General features: G+C 34.7%; 1 protein-coding gene across 5 annotated transcripts in view; it reads right to left on the bottom strand.

Moving 5' to 3' along the window:
• Positions 1-26765, bottom strand: part of FUT8 (fucosyltransferase 8) — a 105335-nt gene that overhangs the window by 23494 nt on the left and 55076 nt on the right. For all 5 annotated transcript variants that reach the window (XM_035328239.1, XM_035328238.1, XM_035328241.1 and 2 more), the window contains 4 exons: positions 25581-25696; positions 25264-25429; positions 20610-20724; positions 11362-11599 (listed from right to left, as the gene is read on the bottom strand). In XM_035328239.1, the coding sequence (XP_035184130.1) occupies positions 11362-11599; positions 20610-20724; positions 25264-25429; positions 25581-25696 (635 nt within the window). The remainder of the gene's footprint in view (positions 1-11361; positions 11600-20609; positions 20725-25263; positions 25430-25580; positions 25697-26765) is intronic.

Below are 26765 nucleotides of genomic sequence, written 5' to 3'. Positions count from 1 at the left end.
GCAGACTACATCTCCTACAACTCTCTTTTGGACATTTCCAAACATTATTATGAGAGTCACCTATTAAGAACTTTATGCCATGTTTGAATTATAAAGTGGAATTAAAATGAGATAACGAATCCTATTTTGTCATAGTACAAGTTGTATTTTTATTTGCTTTATTTCTAAGATTTTGCATTATTCGTTTTTAATAAGAAGTTTTTGAAATTGGATTCCATTTTCCGATTTTCTAAATTAATTCTTCAGCTAACCAAACATTTCTAGGCATGCAGGTCTTGAATAAATTTGGTGCAATTCAGTTTTAAAGAAACTGAAAATACAGTCCTTTTTTTTCAGGATTTACATGCCAATGGGTAGCGTTGTGCTATTTGTCATCCCAAGTAGCTGATTCTTCATAGCTACATTAGGGAATAAACCCAAATGCTTTCAAATATACCAACATATGTTTTATTATTTTTTTCAACCCAGAACTCTCAAGGTTTTCCTGCATGCTTTCCTCTCCTCTCTCCTCTATGCACAACTCCTGCAACTACCTGTATGTGCTCTGATGTTTCGTACCAATCTCTGTACCACTTGCCTGTTGGAAAGTGACATTTGTGATCAGCCTGTCACTGCTTACTTACTTGTTGGTCTGAATATTGCCTTCTTTGGCTGCATGCACATACCCAGGCTATCTATTTTGAAGACCCTCAATGAATCTTAACAAAACCTATTGCTTTCTGTCAAATTTAGCTAAAATTGGCCCAATATTCAGAAGTCGTAGGAAGTTAGAAGAAGAAAGTAGAAAATAGGAAGGTACAGCATGATGACAAAACATTTGCTCTCTCAGGAAACAAATTAAAAAATACTCTGCCAAGGATACTACTTTATCTGTCTTACCAAAAGGAAAAACTTTGCTGGTTGTCTTATTTCTGCTCCAGCAAAGTACTAACTTCCAGAGCTCTTAAACTACCAGTACGTCTTGTAATACAAGTTCCGTTCATTGACTTTGAATAGTACTTATTTTCCTATGTCATTTCGGTTCTTTGAAAATCCCACACATAACCAGAAATGCAACAAGTGATCTTACTGTCCTAATAACTAACAAGATTATATTGTATGTTGTCTCTCTTGGACCTAATGAAAACCTGAACTGGGCATGTCCATTTCCGCCTCTGAAATAGAAATCAAAACGAAAGCAGCAGTACCTACTAATTGCCTTTAGGGCCTCCATTCCCATAAACTCAGATGGACTACGTTATCAGGAACTATATTTTCAAATCACTCTTATCACCTACATATTAGAAGCTGTTTTGGCCATTGCCATGTCACTTTGAGAGAATATAATAAGGTAAAGATTTTCCCTTCCTCACTTGTTCCGATACCCAGCACGCCAACTGAAAAGTTTACAGATGAAGACTGTGATTCCACAAATTGACTTCAAATATCAGTGAGTGAAGGTATTTTCAGTGGACAATCAAACTAAGTAGAACCCAAGAAGCTTAAGAGTAATTCATTTTCCCTTTATCTTTATATATTCAAACTGCTTTTGAACCATGTCTCACTTCTAAACAGCCTATATGAAAAGGGTACCTATCCAAGAAGAGTTCAAGCTCACTGACTACTGGAAAATGTGATAAAAATATATATTTGCAAAGGCAAATATATATTTACAATGCAAAGGTTGTTTTGACATGTTATACAATTTATTCATTCACCCAAACAGTTGACAGAGCTGACAATTTAAAGGTAAAATCTTACACAGGGATAGCTGAAATGGCTTAGGAAAACATACAGAAAAGATCTCTACAGAAATATTGATGAAAAACTAACTTCAGATTTCATTTGAAGTAATTCTACTGAAGATGATTGAGTCTAATGTTAATTACTATATAACCAAAGTACTTCCAAATACTTGATTTGCATATTAGGTTGTCTTTTCTGGAATAGATGATAAACAGCTTTCTTTTCTAATAATCTTTTAACAGCTGCAGGGACTTATCTGCAGGGACTGATCTCTGTCATGTATACGCTAACTGGACGTGCATACAGGTCTGTAACCTTTTTAAGTAGGCAAACAACAAGACAACCTATATTTTAGGGGACCTATAAGTTTTCAACAGGTCATGAAATGGGGCTTAATATCTGGAGTTGGCTGCCTGGGTGTCTAGCGGCTAAGCGCTCCCTATTTAGAAAATACATTTATTGCCTCTTTGAGCTAATGGTTTATAACTTCAGCTTACAATCTTGTTTTGTCCTATATTTAAACACTTGGAACACTCCCTGAGAGCATATCTTCCAATGAATTAGTAAAAATGCCTTCATGTGCAAGTCCAGATGGAACATAACCCTCAAGGTGCACATAGACAAAAAGATGTTTTAGTTGATCATAAATAAAACAGTAGAGAATAAAACTGCTATACTGTTGGAAATTCATAGCAGTGAGGCACACTTCACCTCAACAGTGTAGCTGGCAGAAACTGATAGAAATGGGGACACATTCTACTTCCATAGTGTGCTAACGTAAAAGGGAGGAAAATAAAGAGGGTAATTCTTTAATAATGGAAAAGGAAATTTATCTGGTCTTCAGTCATAAAGTGTATGCCTATTTTCAAGTGGTCCGAAGACAGAATTTTGCATTTCTCAAAAAAATTAAGGGAAAAATATAATGGAAGAATCAATAACAAGGAATATAACTCACATTTAAGTACAACATTTTTCTCCATAACTACTACAGTAACAAAGTATCATTAATTTGCACACTACTATAAGCTTTTATAAAAAAATAATACTGCTTCTTAGAGCAGTTAAGGGCACTTGCAAAGAAAATAACTACGTTTTTGAGATTTGTCTTGAGATTTATGCAATAGCAGATAAAGGAAAATAGATTCTAATGATATCTCTTCAAAATGTGTTAGATAGTATCCAATAGGTATTTAATACCAAAATGATGGGATTCTAATAAAGTTGTGTGTGTGTGTTTTTTTTTTCCCTAGGTATATGAAACGAATACTGTTGCACATGAAATGTTAACAAAATAATGTACTTGCTATGTAGGTAGAAGATCAATGCACCTTTTTCTCTTGAATAATTTCCCTTGAATGATTTTCTCTTGAAGAAGTGGCCAGTCACTTCTGATCCTTTTTTGCTCTTATTTAGTTGTCTTACCTACAGCTAAACTTCCCCTGCATCTAAAAAATATTGACAAGTAGTATACCAAAAAAACAAGCTATATAAGCCAAATATCTTAAACACGGCAGGGGTTTTAAGGCCGGAGTAAACCTAATTGCAAAGTTGTGCATAAAAATGTGTTGGAAAACTATCCTCAGTCTGAAAAGTTTTCCTAGACTGACAGAATACCAAGCGAAGAACCACACAAAGTGAATTTTATCCTAAAAAATAATGTTGAATAATGGCTGAAGACTGCAGCAATAAAGATGGCTGGGGCTTAAAATACCACATAGGGAAGTGCTGTTACTTTAGTACAGGTTGTAACAACTGAAGAGAGTATCTATACTAAGATTTAATTTTAAAAAACATCTTTTTATCTTTTCTTCCTTAAAGAATAGATTTCATTCTTGATATTCTTACTGTGTTCATATCTAAAAAACTGACACTTGACAACATTTCATTGCTGTATCATCTTCCCAGCAGAGGTAAGAAATTCATGCCAGAAGCAGCTTGATATACACTCTTCAATTTTTAGTGTCTTGTTCATCTTGGAATTGCCCTAACATTTTTTTAACAGAACTTATATATATATTTACTGTTGACAATAAATACATAGTAGAATAACATTTAGATGACAAATGGAGTAACACTGAGTTAATTATGATTTGTTTAAGGAGATAACTAATTCCTATATGTTGATACTCAAACCATTTGAGTTTGTGACATCATGCAGGCATTTTCTGACTGTGGCACTTCCACTCCTTTTACCTGGAGTCCCTTCAAAGTGAAAGTCCATCTAAATATTTCTGTTTTGTTCTTACTCTCAGTTATCTGAACAGAACAATGCTGTTCTTTTTCAAAAACTGTTTCTATATATAACTACTTGATCCTACTTCCACTCCAGGCATAGAAATCACTTTTGTGAGTATCTTCATTTCTCTGCAATGTTTGCAATGCATGCCAATCTACTAAACAGCAGGATGGGACTACAACCATCAATAATGTTGCCATATACTATATTTAAAAATTAAGCCAAGTTAAATGTTTTCATGTTGATTTCACTACGTATAGAATTACTCACCCTACTAATATTTTCAGCTGTGTCTATCTGAATGGTCTCAATTTTGATTACAAGATTTTGAACTCTATTTTACTATCTGCCTGGAAAATAAGCTGGCAAATCTGCCTGACAACAAGGCTTTTAGGAGTGTCTGTAACAGAAACAATAATAAAGACACCAATTTCCAATTTTCAGACAATAACCTATCTTAAATAAATTTAGTTTCTTTATACTTTTTTTTTTTTTTTTTTTTTACCATTTCCCATCAAACCAAAAAAATAGCATGGGTATTACAGTAACTAAAATATCCTTTAGATGAAATATATATTTAGATGAAATTTAAACATTTGTTATTGCTGTTGTTTTCTCTTGTTTTTGACAGACATTTTCATATCAAGCAAAAGATTATAACAAGAACTTACAAATAATTTATAAAAAAATAATGTTATTTTGGGCTTCAATTTATCTTATTTGGGGGCTAAAAGGAAGCCTTGACTCTTTACTTCTGCTGCAATGAACAGGTGATCTATATACGTAAACCCTTCTTTAAGAAGGAAAAAGGGGAAAAAATATCCTACAATATATTTATCAGGGGCATTTTTTACTACAAATTGATATTGGAGCAGAGTTCTATTATATTACCAATTATTTTCTCAGTGATTTTCTTTATGTCCTGAAGATCATTTGTTTATGCTTGTTTTACATCAGAAGAACTTACAGAAACTGCTGGATGACAATAAAAGTTAATGAGAAGAATTGGTTCTTAGGAGGGAAAAAAATACAAATTTCTCTACTCATGTTTCATAACCAGATCATAATTACTTTTTTTAATTAATGGAAAGCTACAAAAAGCCCAGTGTTCAGTTTCTATGACATCCTGAAAGCATCAAGTTATGTTTTGTAATTGATGCACATTTCATAAAAAGCAGCACTAAATACTGACTTGCAATGATTAAAAAATTTCTATGCCTAATATGAATTCAGTGACAAAAATAAAGAAGACAAACAGTACTTTTATCACAACTGCTGCTGATAGTACTAGCTTAAACATAGTTAAATTTAAAAGAACGAAAATCTTTTACTTATCTCTCACAATATACAATTTCTACCAGGAAAGAATGTAACTTCTTTTGAAATATACTCAAATTTTTGCCTCATTACACCTGAATGGGCATTACTTTAAACATTTATTGATCTTCACATTGAAATGTACAATTTCAAATTCACCTCTATCAGTTTCATTATTTCTGAGTATTGCATACTCTGAAAATTTTTGACTCAGACTTCTAATCAGAAGAGGATTTCAAAGCAGCCCAACTCTAAAGAGATCAATTTTTAATCATTAGAAAAGAACTTTTTCAGAATTTCTAACCATCTCAAACTATTGTTAGGAGATTTGCAGTGACCTCAAAGACAATGTATCTCTTACAGTAGGCTCAATAACACAGATCAATCTCTCTCTCCCTCCATCTCATTTCTCTCTATATGTGAAGTGTTTTCCTTCACTGTAAAATCAGCTGGTTAAATCTTACAAAACACCTTCAAAAAACAAAACAAACAAACAAACAAACGAAAACAGAACTAGCTTGATTTCTGCATTAATCCAACTGAAACAAAGGACAGTTTGCTGTTCTGCTCTGTTCTCTCAAATCACCAGTCTCCAGAATGCTACATAACAAAGATAAATTTGATTGAATAAAAACGTAAATAATGGAAGTTGGTGTATAAAAAAGGTAGTAAAAATTAGAATAGACATGAATCAATTTATTTTGCAAGATTCTGCAAGTGAGGTGTGGGAGAAAAACATTGATAATACAGTTGTATGGAAGTTAAAAAGGTATTTTAGGTTAATATAAAATATTTATCTGATTTACATACAAGGAAAATTACTGCCAAGGAAGCCCTAGTTCATTGAATAAAATTTTTTTGTTTGTTTGTTTGTTTATTGCAATAGATTCTGAATAACTTTTTATGGTTTGGGTTTGCAATTTTCATTTAGTCCTTTTGATTACTGTTGCCTGGTTGGCTTTAATAAATTAAAAAATAATTTTGTGTACCCACAGTATCTTCTGTCTTGAATTATACATATAAACATATTAGTTAATTTATATTTTAAAATTATAGGTCAGTGAATACTTGAAAGCTGGCATTACCTCCAAATCATAGAGAATCATAAAATCATTAGGGCTAGGAAAGACCTCCAAAATCTTCTGGTCCAACCATCACCCCACTACCAATGTGACCCACTAAACCATGTCCCTAAACACCAAGTCCAACCTTTCCTTAAAACAGTGCCGGGGACGGTGACACCACTACTTCCCTGTGCAACCTCTTCAACGCCTGACCACTCTTTCTGAGAAGAAATGTCTCCTAATTCCCAACCTAAACCTCCCCTGGCGCAATGTGAGGTCAATGCCTCTAGTCCTGTCACTAGAGGCCGACCCCCAGCTCCCCACACCTTCCTTTCAGATACCTGTAGAGAGCAATAAGGTCTCCCCGAGCCTCCTCTTCTCCAGACCAAACACCCCCAGTTCCCTCAGCCGCTCCTCACAGGACTTGTGCTCCAGGCCCTTCACCAGTTTCATAGCCCTTCTCTGGACACACACCAGGGCCTCGGTGTCCTTCTTGTACTGAGGGGCCCAAAACTGTACAAAGTACTCAAGGATGTGTACGGAACATGATCAGCTCTGCCATTTTTTGCCCTCTGGGCAGCCCTGCCTTAAAAATATTCATTGATCAAACCAAGGCTAGAAACAGCAAAGTCAATATTCAAATGTAACCACAGGAAACTTTGTTTCAGGTTTCCTTTTTCAAACTATCTTTCATCTTAGTGGCTTGGCACTTTATGGGAGCACATACTGTTATTAAAGCATGTAAATATCATTGTCTACCATGTAATGCAGACATGACGTCTAACTGTATACTGATCTGTCATTAATCTCTTTTCTTTTCCCATTTAGTATATTGTTTCTTCTTTTTTTTTTTTTAAACTTGGTTATTTTATAGCCCTCCTTCAATGTATTATTGGAGAATGCAACCCCGTTGTCATAAATCAGCAAGTAAAAATGAGGCCTACTCTTTTTTTTTTTTGTATGCTGCAATTATAACAGAACATTATGACCTGGGAATTAAAAATATTCATGCTCAAAATATCCTTACAAGATAGTCTTAATCTTTAGTCTTACAAGAGAGACATGGACTTACAAGAAAGCCTCCACTGAAGGGTCATGAAGATGATGAAGAGATTGGAGCACCTCTCCTTTGAGGAAAGGCCGAGAGATCTGGGACTGTTCGGCCTGGAGAAGAGATGACTGGGGTGGGGGGGGGTAGGGGGGAATGCATATAAATACCTGAAGAGAGACCGTAAAGAAGATGTAGATGGAGCCAGGCACTTTTCAGTGGTGCCCAGTGACAGGAAAAGAAGCAATGGGCAAAAACTCAAACACAAGAGGTTCCATCTGAACATCAGGAAGCACTTTTCTGTGTACATGACAGAATACAGGCACAGCTTGCCTGGAGAAGCTGTGGAGTCTCCATGCTTGGAGATACTCAGAAGCTGTCTGGTTGTGGCCCTGGGAAACCTGCTCTGGGTGGCCCTGCTTTAGCAGGGGGGTTGGACGGAGTGACCATATAAGACACTTAATTCTGTGTATAAGAGATTACTATCTAAATTGTTTTGCCCAGGATAGACTTCGGAAACCTCAAAACTCAATGTTGATAATACCACTAAAATAAGTGTCAAGAAGAATCTATATAATTGATAAGAAGAAAGGTAAACGTACAGATTTAAACAATTTTTGTCATTACAGGAAAGAAACACCATTTAACTCAATTACTATTCTATGCACTGTCTGCAAATTATAGGAAAGCAATTCTTTAAAATTATTTTCTGACTTTTTGGCCTATTTCTGTAATTTACACTGATATCCTGTTACAAGAATTCACTTGAATAATTTTATATATATAATTAAAAACAACTTTTATTAAAATCTTGTATACAAAGCATTGTATGTACAGTATGTAGGAGTATATTGTTTACAATAGATGTAAATAATTATAAATTTTAATGCATTTTTAGTTATTTGTATTAAAAATCTAGGAAATCCCATGCTGATTTCAGAATATGTTGGAAAAAATGTTAAAGGTGCAGTTCTCTAGTCAAACCTTTTAATTTTGGTTAAGAATTTCAGACTTACTGAGAGGACAGGGGATAAAAGAAAAATGAGAGCAAAATCTATACAAATCTGGGGAGACAAGAAAAACATAGAAAACCTCAAGAAGATAAAATATCTTTCAAATTTACTGGCAATTAAGTATTCTCTGCCGATTCATATTGAAGCCACGCTGGAAGTAATACAACAGATCAACTGTCAGTATCAGTCTTCCTCAGTGATCACGCCGTTTCAGAAAATTAGAATTTAACACACTCTGTAGTGCTAGTGGCTAGACAGTAGGGATCATAGAAAGAGTCTTTCTTTGCTGAATGTTTTCTCTCTCTAGAGCACTGAAATTCAAACTACTGGCATTCATTAACTAGAAAAAAATCTGATCATATCAAGATCATGTTCAGCCTTCAAACAAGTTATCCTGATGTAGAGACTAATTTAAAAATATCTGTAGAGAGCTAAAAGCAAACATTATTTGTACTTTCATCAGCAAGAGCCCATATTGCAGGAAATAATTATCTATTTCAAGACTTTTGTGAAAATATGTAGTCTTTTTAAGCCATGTGTGCATAAATGCTCCACTGGTTTATAGCTTATTATAGTAAATGCAAGGCTCACAAAACTGCCTGTAACTAAATTCTGGGGTCATGTTGAGCAGGCTACCCAAGACCATGTCCAGATGGCTGTTTCAGTTGCTTACTTTGCCAAGCATGAGTAAAATTTCAGCTGAATTTTTCGATATCCATTTTCCATTTCAATCTATTTATTTTTAGAAAACATTCAACCATTTCTAAAACCTAATTTCTGAAAAAAAAATAATCTAATTTTTTAGTTAAAGTTTTTTAGCATTTGTAGCTTTGAAGAACAGACCTAAGGTATAAATGCCGTCTAAATGTGTAAACACACAAGTATGTTTAAGCACCAATCTGTAAATTGCATTTTGCAAAACTAAAAAATGTTGATTTCAGACCTCTAAGATGTCTCGAGTCCCTTGACCTCTAGGTGAGGGCTTGAGGAGCAAAATCCCTTCCACTGTAATCGAAGATCAGGTTCAAGATCATCTGATGAAATTGAACAAGTCCATGGGGCCCAATGACATGCATTCCAGGGTCCTTAGGGAACTCTCTGATGAAGTTGCCAAGCCACCCTCCATCATGTTTGAAAAGTCTTGGAAGTCAGGTGAAGTTCCCAGTGACTGGAAAAGGAAACTTCAACCCCATTTTTGAAAAGGGTAGAAAGGAGGACCTAGGGAACTACAGACCAGTGTGCTTCACCTCTGTACCTGGGAAGACAATGAAAAAGATCCTCCTGGAAGCAATGTCAAGGCATATGCAAGACAAGGAGGTGATACAAGACAGCCAGCACAGCTTCACCAATGGTAACTAGTGCCGGACCAATCTGGTGGCCTTCTATGATGGGGTGACTGAATCAGCTGACAAGGGAAGAATGACTGATGTCATTTACCTCAACTTCTGTAAGGCCTTCGACACAGTCACATGACATCTTGATCTCCAAATTGGAGAGCTATGGATTTGAAAGGTGGACCATTTAGTAGATAAGGAATTGGCTTGAAGGCCACACCCAGAGAGTGGTGGTCAATGGTTCTATGTCCAGGTGGAGGCATGTGAGGAGTGGTGTCCCTCAGGGGTCTGCCTTGGGACTGGTACAATTTAATATCTTTGTCAATGATATAGACATGAGATCGAGTACACTCATAGCAAGTTTAAAGATGACACCAACCTGAGCGGTGCAGTTGACAGAACAAAAAGAAGAGATGCCATCCAGAGGGACTTGGACAAGCTTGTGAGTTCTTATGGATGAAAAGCTCAACATGAGCCACCAGCGAGGTCTTGTAGCCCAGGAGGCCAACTGCATCCTGGGCTGCACATACAGAGGCACAGCCAGATTGTCCCCATCTACCCTGCCCTCATGAGGCCCCACTTTGGGTACTACATCCAGGTCTGAGCCCCCAACACAAGAAAGATGAGGACCTCTTAGAGCGGGTCCGGAGGAGAGCCTTGAAGATTAATCAGAGGGCTGGAGCACCTCTCCTATGAAATAAGACCGAGGGATGTGGGGATGTCCAGCCTGGAGAAGAGAAGGCTCTGAGAAGATCTCATTGAAGCCTTTCAGTACTTAAAGTGGGCTAATAAAAAAAGATGTAGAGCAATTCTTTATACAGGCAGTTAGGCCAAGGGGGGACAGTTTTAAACTAAAAGATGGGAGATTTAGACTAGATGTTAGGTGTAAATTCTTCATGAAGAAGGTGATGAGGCACTGGAACAGTATGCTCAGAGAAGTTGTGGATGCCCCATTCCCAGAAGTGTTTAAAACCAGGTTAGATAGGGCTTTGAGCAACCTGGTCTAGTGGAATGTGTCCCTGCCCATGGCAGAAGGGCTGGAACTAGATGATCTTTAAGGCCCTTTCCAACCCAAACTGTTTTATGATTTTATGTCTGAAATAAAAAGGTCTTTAGCATTGCCACTGCTTTTACAACTTGAATTCAAGTCAGTTTAGTTTATATTAGAAGTTATTTCAATCTGAGGTGTGTGTGGGTGTGTGTGAATGCCTATTGGATTACCATTATCTTTTTAAATTTTTATTATATTTATTTCACTTTTTATTTCAAACATGCTATCTTAAAGTTTACCAGCAGTAGCCTCTATTTACTATTCTCTCTCCACAAAAATCAGACTCATACGTGGCCCAAAACACAGATGCAGACTCCTGAAGGATTATATTTCAAATCTCAAATTTGAATTAAGAAAAAATCTGCGCCAAAGCACTAGAGTCCTCTTAATAAGTATATTATTTTTTCAATACATTGAATAAGTAAAATTTAAAACATGCTTATGTATGCAATTGCAATCATAGTTATTATGTTCCATGTAACAATACAGAAAAAAGTATAAAACAGTTGTACATGAGAGAAGCTGTAAAAACAAACAAAAAACTAATGAGAAATTTTTGGAGTTAAGTCTTACCTGACCAGTGTCCAGTGGTGGTACCAGATCTGTCAGTACATGTCTCACTTACAGGCCTAAATACGGTTTCCCAACCACCAGTAGCATAGCGCCAATTCTGAGACTCTAAAATGAGTGTTCGCTGAGTGCCATAAGCGATCATGAAGCAGTAGACTACATGATGAAGTTGACAACCATAGCCGCAGCCTTTGTTGATATTACACACAAGTTTCTTAGCTTTGCTGCAGTCCTTTGGGTTCTGTAAGTATGGATGAAAAAGTAAAGCTGAAGAGAAGATATACACAAAGGCATACATACTTTTTTTTATGAAAAACCGTCAAATGTCATAAATCACACAAGTCATCCTGCTATAATACATCTCATTAAAATGAATGAGCAAGCTTCAGCTCCATGAAAATTTTATGTGGATTCTTCACAGTGAACACGAACAGTTACTGAGCATACTTCACTATCCTAATGTAAAATAGAATACCTTCAAGTTTTTAAATTATTTTCACATTTGTAAATCTGTTTGAAGAACGTAACATTTGTACTCAGAGTTCACATTTAACTAACATGATTCTCAGGCTTGTAATGCACCTTCTTAATTTTCCTTTGGTGTTTTTCCAAGTTTATTAGTTCTTTTTCAATGACTATGCATAACTTCTAAAAAAGATCTACAGAATAGAACACTTACTAATGAACTACTTCCCAGACTAACTTACTACACACCATATACAGAACATAAAACACATAGCTGAACAGATTGATAAAAGTACTACCTATAAAATAAGGTACTATTAGACTTCCATAATCCAAGAAACCACATCAAAGGAGGCATTTATGAGTAGAATGTGAATACCAAACACCAACCATTAAATATTTTTAGATATGTGAATGAAAAAACAATATAATCTACCTAAATTTTTCTTTCTGTAAAAAACAGCAGTTTGCTGTATACATTCATACTTGCATGTCTCTAGACATACTTCTGCATTCCATAAAGCTTTTTATAAAATCCCTAGGATGTAAAGTTAGTTTTCAGCTAAACTGTCAGAATACTGATATTTAAGCATGAATATAAACTCTGTCATGTCTAACCAACTTTAAGTGAAATTTTCTATAATTCAAGCTTTGAACAAATCAGATCTTTCACAAACCCAACAAACACCTTCTGAAGAACTAAGATCTTAAACATAATCTGAATAGTCCAAGTCCTAAAATACTTAATAAAAAAACTAACTTGTGGATTCAAATGTGTAAAGAAGAGAACATCTCTGATCTGAAGATCAACAAACAAACAAAAACCACTGTGTCACTTCAGCATTTCAGTTTTTCACTTTAAGAAAAAAACATCAGGGATGGTGGTGAAGTTGTCTGCTAAATGGATAAAGCTGAACTCACCCAAATAAGGCATTATTGAATTATTTTCTACCTTTTAAGCATTGGCAGTTTCCAGCTCCTTCTTCCCCTAAGAAGTTGTACAGTCCTTTAGGCTGCAAATTACCTTGCCTGTCTAGGTTACAAGGCAAGTAGTACATCCAAGTTTCCTCTGCGAGAAATTTAACACCCTACTTTTTCCTTAGTACTTAACAAACTTTGGAATGAGGTACGCGGGCCGTAGAAAGGTAGTTACATGGAAATGAGATACCGAAGTCTGGCTGACATCTTTTTATTACTGCAGCTGGGAAATCGCCTATTACATTGCAGACCTACAAAACTGCATTAGTGCTCAGAGTGGTGTTTATTCTTGGATTCAATTAATGTTCATTGGTTTGCCTGTTTCAAGGAATAACCTTGAATGTCTTCTTTTAAATAATTGACTTAGGTAGCTACTTTCTCTTTATAAGACTTATTTAAAATGGCCCCTCTACATCCATTTAAAAATTATTTTAGCTGAGATATACCAAACATGAACCATAAGCCTCTAAATAAAATTATTTTACAGTTATTTTTAGTATCTATGGTTCACCAGAGAAATGCTGACACTATGCATCTTTACAAGAAGAATAAAGAAACTGAAGCAGATTCCACACTATTATGACTGACTGCTCTGAACATTTAAGTCTAATTAATTTTAACTGTAGTATGCCTTCTGAAAAGGCCAGACTCTGGTTTCCTACTCACTTTCTCCATAGTAATCAAGATTCTGTAGACCTCTGTGTGTCTACATGCTCTTCTCAGTTTTCTTTGACTGAAATCTTCACCTATTAGTCTTAGGTCTCAGAGTGGCCAGTTTCATATATTAGATCATCCATGTTTCTTTCCTCTTCAGATTTTCTAGTTTTATTATATCATTCCTGACACTAAGGGGCTAGAACTGCACAGTACATCCATAATGTAGATGCACTGTTAAATACTGTTGAGCATGGAAATGATATTTTCATAGAATTACCTGTGATAGCTCCAAGATCCTGTTACTCAGTGGTATTAAGTCAACTGTATATGTGTATCTGCACTGATGACTGCCTTCCCTCATGTACATAACTCATAATTCACTGCAGATGACTGTAATCTACAGTTTTCTTATCCAGTAAGAAATACCATGACTGAATTATTACATAATAGTGTGAGATTCTTCTGCACCTGTTAGTCTCAAAGTGTTTAGAATGCTCATGGTATTAAAACCATGATTTAAATAAATCATTTAAAATGGAACATCTTTTTCTCAAATTTTCTAGCTTTAATTAAAACCAAAAAGATAGAGGGAGAGAGAAAGACTGAAATCCTGTAAAGTATTAATGTAAAATGGTGTTAAAAAAAAAAAAAAAAAAAAAGTGAAAACATTAAAAATGTTTGGAGGGAGACTATACCTATAGTGGGAAATACCAACTACTGAGTGGGTATTTACTTTTCCCTTAAACAAACAGCAATATTTTATGTGGAACCACCAGCAAGAATGATGAGAACAGGCCATATTTCTAGTCACATATATTCTAAATAAATAAAAAGACTAAATAATGCTCTCAAACAAATTACTCGTGCCATTATTTCAATTACTGTTTCTTATTCCCATGGAGTGACTCTTGAATAAAACAAAACCATGGTCCACTAAATTTGTAAACCACTGAAAGATGGTGAAACACAACAGTACTTTCTTCATGAAACGTGTGGCTCCAAAACTAGATTTTCTGCTGTTTTTCCATTCAGATTATTAGCAGCAAAAATGAAACAAAGTCAAAACTGTTAGAAACATGATAATCTGAAACACATTAACATAGGCTATACCTATGCTGGGAAATCAAATATGCTTGATACTTACTCTGGCTGGCATAGAATATACTGCACCCATGTAATTAAACTCTCTAAATCTCTTAGAAGAGGGTAGTCACACACAGCAGGTTTATAAAAAGTGTCTCATGCTAACTCTGAAGCACAGCCAAATGATTGTTTGGGAGAAAACTACTTTGTATGAGTCAAAAGCATGCCAGGAGCTGTTCTAACTATTTAAGAGTATAGAATATTATGTTCCAGTGTCTGGGAATGTTCCCTGTCATTGTCTGACTAGAGTAAAAATAGTCTTAGGACTATTTCCCATCTCCCATCTCCCACTTCGCTTGGTGCTCAAATAGCCTCCTTCTCCAGGGGTCTTTTAATTAGCATATTCACAGAGCCATCAGATCAGATGGGAAAGATGTCAGAAGTAAAGATTAAATGCCTCATAAACATCCACTGTTTTCAAGTGGGCAGTTAGCCACCAAAATATATGACAAACAAGCACACACAAAAAAATAATAATAATAATAATAAAAACCCTGCAATTTAACACACATTTTACTAAGAAAAACGACTGTTTTGTTTGTAAATGTTAAGTGTTTAGAGAAATGCATTATCATCTAATGAATCGGGACAGTTAAGACTGGAGTAGCCAAGCAGTCTGCTACAAATCACAAGGTAACCTCAAACAAAATAATGTTAATTAAAAAAGCTGATAATTTTTATATTTTCAATAAATACTTTATTGCTTAATGCTACACAGTCTCATGGAGGAGACAGTCCCACACAGAGTTTGTGGAAAATCCCAGTTTTTGAGAGAATGATGTCAAGGAAAGGTCTTCTTCATCCTAGTTACCACAAAAGCAATTCACACGATCTTCTATTCTCCTTTCTTTCTGATGGTATTTTTAATGGGTAATGAGTCCTTTTCATACTAGCTCCCCTTCAGTATTGGGGGGGATGACAGAAGTTTCTTTCAGCTGCTGGAAGAAAATTTTCTTCCTTTCCTAATGAGAAACAGTATGAATTTGATCTTACATGTTATTACTACCATATGTGTCGTAGGGAAAGTGAGGGAGCCTTATCTGCCTCTAATGTTAATTTCTCTAACTCACGCTTACGCTCCTACAATAAACACACTTCATTAGGAAAACATTGCAGCATGCAGGTGGGCTACACATGACGCTCTTCAATCCACCATATACAAATTCTAGAAGAAAACTTTGTGTGGATATGAGCAGTGATCACACTTTGTAAACAGGTTATTACCCTAATACCATACTTACAGATACTGAATTTACTAAAAAGCTGATGAAGATGACACAAGATATGTCTCAAGAAATACTCAAATCATTTTTACATTTTCTTTAAAGTATGGAAATGATAGAAAAAAATCAATTCCTTTCAATGATCTTCATTCACATCAATGACCTTCACATCAATGACCTTCACAAAAAGTCAGAAAAATCGGCTTGCCGTCTGCTTTTCCTCTTTAATTCTTTTGTTTTACTTCTAAATCTTTCTATTTTGCCCACAAAGATTAACTTTTAAAATGCTTGGATTCATTCATTTGCTTAAGTTTTTGTTTTGTTTTCTTTTCTACTCTTATACGGAAGGAATCAAGTCCACTCTTCCATTGCTGTGCAATTAATTCAATGATCTGACAAAGATGGGAGAAGAACTGAAAAAACAAGATGAGCTTGCAATATCAAACAGTAAAGATGGTTCAATACACAATGAAACTGCTTACAAAAAAAAATTCATAAATGTCAGAGATGTGCAATCAAAATAACCCACTGACCGCTCACTGAACAAGAAGTCATATTGCAAATATAATCACATATAAATGTGACTGTAAACCTGAATCTGAGACAGAATCTGTTTGTTTTCTGTTCAGCGATGTCCCCTTAGATACAAACACAACTGTCATTATCTCCTTTCAGTTCTGTCGATCATTTGTAGCACTGGCTCATTTCAAATTAAATGATTATATGTAGGTCAAATGATGGAATGTTAACCAGATAAACTTGATAACCTTGTCTACTATTAAAGACAACTACAAGACTGACAGTTAATTGTGAAGGATACATCCTTCTGTACATATGCAGAGTGCCCTGAGCCTTTTTGTTGCAGTTATTTTAACATGATTGCTTTTATTAAAAACACCTATTATTAACTTTAATGAGGGGAGGGTTGAGAAGAGAGAAAATTTAATACACTTTCTTAAGACAGAAAAAAATAAAATTACAGATGAAATCAACCAAAATACTGGTAAATCCAGACACCTTTGAACAAAGTCTCTCTTATGTATACATACACCACCCCAACTAAGTAGTATGACTATGGCAGACTATGATGTTATTGACTACTTTAATAACATTTTTTTACCTGGCTAATATTTTTAACCTCCAAATTTGAACAAAATGCCAGTTGGCACAGTGAATCATAAAATCCCTAAAATACATAAAACAAAAAAGAAAAGAGCAAGAAAGCAAACCACCCCCTTTTTATCGTTTGCTCACTCTATCCTACTTCTAGAAGAGAGTACTATACTACACTACTATTGGAGCCCTTGTCTGGCAATTTAAACATCAGACTTCTCTTCAGACTCATCTCTGAATACACAGTCTTTTGCTTAAACGTAAGCTCCTAGCCTTTTAAGTGTTGCTCTAACTACAGGGAACAAGCTAAATGTAGCCTCATTAAATCAAATTTATGGTAATACCATCCAAATGAAGTGGCAGTCATCACTATTCACAATCATTCAGCTGAATGATCTCCCAGGGAGACGTCCCAAAATAATGCAGCTATCATGGTTCAACATGTCCCAGCAAGAAACCATGCTGTACTATTATTCTTCATGCCCCCCGCCCCCCCCCCCCCCCCAATCCCCCCTAACCCCTCTCCCCTCCCCCCAAAAAATTACTTGGAATTTCCACATCAGAGTTTTTGGTATGGGGTTGGGAAGGTTGTTGTTTGTTGATTTTTTTGTACATGGTTATTTTATGAATAGAGATGCATATCTGTAGTTTCAGACAACAGATAGCTTTACATTGCTTACTCACAGTCAGCACTACACTCATCAAAATCCTGAAATCCACAAATGTATTTTTAAACATAACTAGTAGAAAACACATCAATTAGTCTTCAAAACATAGTCACAGGCACATTCCAGTTTTGGATCATCAATCAGTCAAGACAGGAGATATTTTAAGCTTTAGAAGAGTTCCAAAAACCTTATGTCCAGCTTAGTGTATAGGCGTATAGGCAAAAGCTTCCACCTTCAGATTTTTAAAATTTTTTTCTTTCAGTCGGAGGAATAAAGATAAAAAGGCAAAGAGAAATGACAGTAATTATATGTGAGAATGACCCACTTCAGACTGTAACTGTTCATAAGAAACTCTATTTTGTAGCTTTGAAGAGGAGGCTAGATTTTCACTCCTAAGTCTGGGCAATATTGCACACATTCAGAATAGCCATGCCTTAGAGTTTGAATCTTTTATATGGTAGCAGTATAGACCTGGAGGTAAATTACCATCCATAAACACATTTAGGCACTAAACAATTCTATCCAAAGTTTCTTGCTACACTGTAATTTTTCTGTTTTTGATGGTGGTATTTGTGTGTGTGTGCATGTGTGTGTTTTATGTTTTGCTTCTGTTTTTTAGCAACCAAATTTCAAAGAAAAAGTAGGCATGGAGTAAGGGCCAAAGTCTTGTTAAAGATCAAGAACAGACTACAGAAAAAAAAAAAAAAAAAGATAAATAAGAGAAATGGCCTCTAGTTGTCTTAACGGAACTTTAATACACTTTTTGTGCTTTCATACACAAAACAGAAGAATTTACAAAAGGCAAAGCAGCTAAATATCAATAAAATTTTAAATTATTTTAGTCTAGAGATGATTGTCATAAATTCCAGAAGAGACTCACCAAAGTTAGCAGAAAAAAGCACAGTGGAACTGAGAAAAAATTGTTTCAAATTCAGCTGGATTAAAAACCTTGGTCACCATTTTCAACAGCTCCTCCTTGACATAAGGTCAATGGAGATCTATTATTAGCTAAGGAATACCTTAGACTGTATAAGAAAAGTAGGGAAAAATATATTTTGGTGATATTCTATAAAGCAATGCTATTGTCCAATACTGAATGCTCACTTCTAAAAAGGTAAACATCAGGAAGAAAAATTAAACGTATTGTAAATTCTCACACATGAAGAGTGACTGAAAAGTTAAGGTATGTTTACCTTGAAAAAGAGATGTATTAAAGAAACACAGTAAGCATATGAAAGAAATAATAGTTCAGTGAGAGAAGGCTTATTGCGTATTTCTATTTCATATTTTAGTACAAGGAACCCTGATCATTCAATACAGCTAAAATGTATTGAATTCTAAACTAAAAGACAAATACAGAAAAAAATAAATAAATAAATAAAATAAAATAAAAACACAAAACAGGGTATTAATACCTGATCATAAAATATCCATTTAATTTGTTCTAATGTGTTGCTGCTTATTTTCTAAGCACAAAAATAGTGATATTTTTAATGACCTGTTGATTTGCTAAAAATATCAACCTTTATTAAAGCTATAGCTACATTTTTTTGGAAAACACATACTGCCATTTTCAATTTGAATCTCAAAGACAAGTATTAAGAAAACACATGCCCTTTCTAGATCCTTCCACATAAAACAGCTGCATAAAATTTGGATCTGATGTACAGCTTCAATACAATGTTCTTAATCTCTATCATCTACCAATCATGAGTTAATAAAAAACAAAAAACAGCATAATTCCTTCTGTAATATAAAAACTGAAGAAAAAAAACAAGAGAAGAAGGAAAACACTTTATTCTATGCTTCTCTCTGCTACAGGATGAACGCATAATGCTGAATTTTCTATTTTAAGTACATGAACAAATATGAAAAAATGTTCAGTTCAGTTCTTCCCATGTGAGAAATATTAGTATTGATTCCTTTTTAACTAATTTGTAAAAGAAACAGATAAATGAAAACAGCTTGTACGATGGAAATGGAGCCAAGTATATCAGACCCAATTCAAATTCTGAACCTAATGCCACAACTTTCTATAAATCACTTATTCATTGTGATTATCAGGTTTTCTTCTCAATGTAATGAGATAAAGACACTTACCCTTCTCAGAAGTACTTGATGACATAATGTACTTTCTTAAAGTCTTTTACTAGTTTTGCTACAAATACAAAATGTTATTTAGTATTCTGCGTTTGTTGTGAATTGGCATTGGATTCTTAGTACTGTTTTTACTTTTTTATTAAATAAGTCACCTCTATATGGAGGAAAGCCCTTTGTTATATACTGTACATACCTAAAGAAATTTTAGGAGGATCTAATTGGGCTTTCAGCTCTTTGTAGGTAATTTAATTCAATTTCACTAGAAAATAATGTAAGCATTTAAGTTTTGTCTAAATCTTATAGACAAACACAGGACATATATATACATTAAAAAGGCTTTATGAGCTCAAATATTATGAGTACTTGTGAGAAATCGCAAACTATTTTTGAAACAGACTAGGACTGTACAGCATTCCATACAAGCAGTTCAATTTTGTGTACTCATTCCTCAGAATGGGCTGCTTGCTCAGAATTTTCATACGAAGACTTTCATGTTTTATTTTTAACACTATGAACATATATACATTCTTATATTCTAACAGATACAAAGCAAAGATTTAACTTTTGTAATAAAATAAAGAATCCAAACAGAAAAGTACAACTAAGTGGAAACCATGGATACAGGAAAAAAAAACAACACAGCACAGATATACTTCTGCCCAGTTACAAATAGAACTGTAAATAGCTGTTTCTTATTATCCTCTCTTGCCTGAAATACTATTATTCCACATATGCCTAAAATAATTCTCAAAACAGATGTTCTTATTTCTGTTGTATTCAATTCATTCATATATAAACAATCACTTAAAACTATCGTGTAATTATTCTGTTACAAAGATACAGCTAAGTGTTCTATCAATTTTTTTGTAGCGTTTCCATGATTTAAGAGCTGTATTGTTCTTACCTGTAGGTAAGTTATTCTCCTCTGTACCAGATCTGTTAGATCTTTGGCCTCTTTTTCCCGCCAATCTCCTGCTCCGTCTGTTTGACTGAGGTAGTACAAGTCCGTCATTATTGACCTATAAACAACAATGGGAAACAATCTTGAGAAAATAGGAAACAATCCTAACATTTGAAGGATTAGATGAAATCAAAGAAAAATGAAACAGTTATTCCAATGATAGCCTCAAAACCTGTTTCTTCATGCCATCTCCTACCCTACAAACCAAACAGCAACCAAGAAAGACTTTGTCCTCCATTTAACATATGCTCCATAACAATACGTAATTATAGCATTAAACAGGTGATGGGCTTGAAAAAACATCCTGAATCATTCTTGTGGATACTAGAGAAGATGCTCTTTGAATGTAGTCACAATATGGTGACCAACAGGCAATCAATACTGTCTTGAGACCATGAAACATAATCCTATGAATTCATGCAAGAGGTTTCCGAAAGTACCCAGAATCCTTTTTTAAAAAAATATTTACTCTGTAAAAGACTGAAGTAAACCAGGAATAGAGAAATTCACGTGTTATCACACAGACATGATGATAGGTTACTGCAGATTTAACACACAGTCATGGAAACCTCGTTTCTTTGATTGCTCTTGCTAGGAAACGTGCATTCTTTAGGTTTACTTCTGCTACGTTCTTTTGCATGCAGCAGACCACCACGATAGCTTAACAAGCCAGATTTATAAAAGACATGGACAAATATCAAAAACCAAGGCCGGGCTCCATATACAGAGCCCAAGCAGATGGACTGGCAATAACTTAGCCTGAGATAGCTAAGTGCAGACAAAAGATGAGCCTGAATAGGATTATTAGAGGATATTGTGGGTGGCAAAATGGCAGAAAGAAGTAATTTCAGATATTGGACTTGTAGGTAATTATTAAGTCAAATTTAGTCTTTCATTGTGCTACTAACCAACAATATCAACTAGTTGTTGCTATTTTTGTTTCATATCATAAACTAAATCTTGAAGCTGCTCTGAAAGCATTTTGCTCCTAGAAAGCAGAGTGGAGAAAAAAATCTGGCTCTGTATTTCATTTGCATTTGATTGTCACACACTCAAAAAGGCAGAGAGGGGGTGGGAGGGCATCTTTAACACATTTTTAAAGTCTAGACATTTATTCTAGCCACATGGCAGAATCATGTAAAAATATCCTAGACACTGTACATCAATAAATAAAAACTCAGAGGAAAAAAGACGTTAGATGTTCCACTAAACTGAAATAATGTGAAAATATGCCCAACACTATGCATCAAACCTTGGCCAGCTATCACAAATACAACGATGACAACTGTTCAACAGGATGAGGAGGAATGAAACATGTTAACAGCCACTTGGCAAACAATAGAAAACCAATATAGGATACAGTCATGATGATTTGTAGATTAATCTGTTCATTTTTGTTTACTATGTATCAAATAGTCTTTCCACTGTTAAGATGAAGCTACTCTCAAAGACCCTCTTCTGTATGGCAACTACAATAATACAATTACATATTCCAATGCAGGAAACTGCACTGGGCTACGTTGTTTCTTAAACAGACGAGGTAGTGAAATACTAGACTAAAACTTCTATAAGGACTGGCACCCTTACTGAGAAAATCTACACAACCCCTAGGGTAGGGCCAAGAAATAGCATTTAGGGTATCAGACAGTAGAAGTGCTATTTTTTTTTTTAGCAATAGACCATTTGCCACAACAGCACTAAGGTTACCGAAGAACTACTTCGCTGGAGACACAGAAACATTCTTTAAGTCAATCATCTCTAAAAACAAGCAAATTTTTAATATGACACAACAACTTTTCCTCACAAGCAACAAAAAAAAATCATCTGCTTTGCTTGGATAGCTATCTTGTCACTGCATGAATTCCTACCCCTGTATCCACTTTCCCTCATAATGAAGACACTAGAAACTGCCCTAAGTACTTTAACTTAATCCTAAACTTTCTAACCCAAATTAGATTATATGTAACAAAATATATAAGTAAATTTATGTATATATATATAGTAATACCAGCTTAACACAGTATTTCATTTATCTCAGATATATAGGCAACAATATTTTCAATCAGCAGTTACCAAAACAGCCAAATTCCAGTGATTCTCAGAGTGAGTGACAGCAGCTGATTTGCTTGTTGTAAATTTACATTCCTTTTTAGGAAAAAGATCATACGGACTGTGTGTAGGGAAAAAGAGACTGGGTAGCTACAGTGCATCCTAAGGAAAAAGGACTTCCCGTAAACAGTATTGCTTCACAGGCCGAAGGATGTGCATGCACACAAGGAGTTAGGAATCTTCCTGCAGCTTAGGAAAGACTGAGACTAAAATGAAAGGGGCAGACAGAGTTCAAAGGTGAAAGAACAAACTTTCTAAGGAATAGAGGCAACCAAGAGGTGCATTCTGCAACACAAGATCTTTTTTCTGCATGAAGCCAATGTTGCAAATACACCAGGTACACAGACTGAATACTGTAGGAACATTTTTGTATATTTTCTCTTACACAGTTGCTTTGAATTTCCATATTTCAAAAAAATAGTCTACACTTTATTTATTTATTTATCTTTAAAACAGTTTCTGGCTGTTTGGTTTTCACTTAAAAAACATCAGAATTCTTTGGGGACCTCACTACACAGGCAAGTCTACACAGATCTGCTTCTAGGACTCAACAGACTCCATGACATTCTTCTTTTGATAAACACCATGTAAAGACTGATCTTACTCAACAAGAAAATTGTTTTGTTTTGTTTTAAAAAAAAGTACAGCTGTTATTCATTGTACCATACATACACACTTCTTCAAGTACCACAGACTTCTGCAGTGGGACTTACAACTTTGAGAGGTCTACAATGTACAAGTTTAATATTCGGTGTAAAGAAGCATGTGTTTCTACCATTCATCTCATCCTTAGGTAAATACAGATATGAAGATTAGGCTGTCAGACAGAAATACAGATAACTTGCAAGTTGGCCTTAATGAATGAATAGTCATTGGTGCTGGAAGAAAAGGAGTAAGAGAAAAATTCATCCTGGGAGTTAGGGACATAAAAATATTTGGCATCAAAACAATATTCAAGATTCCACTGTCTCTACTACCTAATGCAATCTAGAGTATATAAACACATCAGTAATGTGTACAGAAGTGATTTGGTCCCCACGATGGATATCAGTTTGCCACAACACAATGTGCTCCAGTTTCAGCACACACAGTTTAAATGATATGTCAAAAATCAACGAGCTGCAACACACGAACCTAATAGAGAAAATAACTTCTCTGGAGGCAAGCAAACATTTCTGAGTAGAAATAACTATTGAAACCATAGGGAAGTGGCAGCTTCTCTGTTGGTTGACTGTTCAATGGAAGATCTGAGGTCTTTCAGAAAATTCTGTTTGGCCAAGCACTACTTCAGTTAAACATGCATTATTGCACTCAGAGAAATAATTAGATGAAACATAATGGCCTATTTTATACAGATAATAAGTCTAGATAATTGAATGGTCCCTTCTCACTTTAAACTCCATCGATCTGTGACATTCTGGGGTTTGAAAGATTAAATTACAAAATTAAATAGAGTGAAGTCTTTGCCCACACTAATGATCAAACTCATATTTTTAAACTATTTTTAAAAAATATTGTTACATGACTTCCAAAAATTTCCAAAAAAGGTTTTCCTTTTACTACACTAATATTTTCAAAGGCTCATTCTTTACTACCAATGTTCAAACATGCAGATCTCTCAGATTCTGGGGGAGAGAGACTTGTTTAAGGTGGTATATTTAGTTAACTCCAAAATTTTCTTTTGACTGTTTACCAACGAGACAGAAATTGCCACTGAAATCCTGTTGGGAACATAACATTTTAAATATAATAGGCTTACAGAGATTCTACTGAATTTTTGACACTACTTGAAATAATTTTGTTGAGCATGAATAAGACTTACACTGAATGTTTTAGGTATTTCAATAATGATATTTCAACAAAAGGTATTTCAACAATGCGGAGGCCAGAAGATCAACAACAACTGAAAATATAATTCCAATGTAATAATGAAAACTTAAGTAAAGGTAATTTCCATTTGATATATTCTCTGCTAAGTTTGAATTAGGGGGAAAATTGAATTTTCAGAATGACAATTAGTCCTGAAATTAAAATCTTACACAATTTTACACTAATTATAATTATATAATATCCCCACAATCAATTTAGCTTATATTCTAGTATTTATGATCAGACACTATATGATATGATTTTTATGATATCAAAAAAATATTTTGAAGGCTTTCTCATGGTTTTGTTGTATGTTCAAATAGAAAGATAAAAAAAAAATGGTACAACTGGCATTCTGAGACACAAGTCTTCCAATTAAAACCCAAATATCAAGTTAAAGGGTCATATTATAAGCTACAGTGACATAACCTGAATGTATAATTTATATCCCATTAAATAAAATTATAATTCTATTTTCATGCTTCAGACATGCTATGTTAGCCAGTACTATCACACCAGTAATTTATCCTAAGAAATTTTTAAAGCAGTACATCACTATTTTACTAAAATCAATCCACAGTCCTTCCAATATAAATGGAAAAGCAACTAATACAAATACCTTTCCTGATGACCCAGATCAGACAGAAATTCATCAATGCGTCTTTGCAGTTCACTTCCTTCTAGTTTTTTTAACTTCTTTAATTCACTCTGGAGGAAAAACCAAAGTTCTTTAGCCCCATTTTCAATCCTTCTCCTCAGCATTTCATGATCTTTTCCAAGGCCCCCTATTAAAATTTAAAAAAAAAAAAAAAAAAAGAAAAGAAACATAAAAGCATCAGCAGTTGTAGCTCTTTTTTAAAAATAAATAAATAAATACATTAGTGATATGGAATGCCAAAACTAGTTTGAGAAGTAAAAGAAAATGTATCTACCAACCATCTCCTGGCCGCTTCTTATAGTTTTCTATCTGTTCTTTGGCCTTTAAAAGTTGCTCCTCTAAAGCATGTACCTTTCCTGCAGCTGGTCCCTGATCAATGGGACCATCTGGTATCCTAGGATACAGAAAATAAAGAAATTATATGATTTATAAATTTAAGTGATATTTGCTAAATTATGTGTGTTAACAATTCAGCTCTCCTCCCATTTTTGTTCCATGCTGTTTTGCTGATAAAGTTCTTGGTATTTTTTTAAACCAGAAGAAATTAAATATATTAACACAAATTAAGATTTTAAAACCTTGGATTCACAGGAAAAAGTACATAACATAGCTGCAGCACATAGATTCAGCCTAGTGTTATGCTGTTTACAAGGCTTTCCCTCACTGAGGATAACAATCCTAGGCCCTACTTATGAAAGCAGTATTTGCAGCAGCTCAACTCTTTTGTGTAAGAAACAGGATAAACATGACCATTTGCTAGACTGACTGGCACACAAGAAAAGCTTAATTGGGGGATGTTCCTTTACAAGATTCAAGTTCTGGGTACTTATTTTCACACAGGAAGTACATTCTAGTCTGGAATGCTGCCTGTGTATTGCTAGAGAACCGGGGTTCCAACACTACAACTCCACCTTTTAAGTTAGTCTTCCTACATATAATCATAAGATGATTTCAATGTATTTTTTTGGACTCAGCACAAGATCCTAGCTTCTCAAATGCATCATCATGATAATTTTTCTTGACAATTCTAGTACTCTCAAGTGCTGGTGACCTGAAACAATACTAAAAAATGTGAAACCCATTTGTGAAATCTCTGGTATGTGAGCACAGGCAAAGTATGGAAATATTTATCCTAAAACCTGTAAGCCACCAATCAGCCCTGAGGGTATTACAGAGATTTGCTCATCATCTCAAATTGAATCCACAAATTAATAAACTGAAACTGTTGCGGAATAAAAATCAGATATCACCTTCTATTTACCTCGTTAATTAAAAATGAATGGAGGGAAAAATATAAACACTGTCATCTATGCAAAAATGAAACTTCTGGTGGACCCAAGGGATAAAAATTGTTCCATCTTTTTGTAAGATTTTTGTAAGAGCTGATCTTGCATAGGAAAAGAGGAAGCAGATATGTAATGAAAAGTTCCTAGAACTATGACGAATACAGAATTCTTAGAGAA

Source organism: Oxyura jamaicensis, chromosome 5 (genome assembly GCF_011077185.1).
Source record: "Oxyura jamaicensis isolate SHBP4307 breed ruddy duck chromosome 5, BPBGC_Ojam_1.0, whole genome shotgun sequence".
Lineage (NCBI taxonomy): Eukaryota > Metazoa > Chordata > Aves > Anseriformes > Anatidae > Oxyura > Oxyura jamaicensis.
Note: the sequence above shows the minus strand (reverse complement) of the source record. Positions and strands in the feature narration are given on the sequence as shown.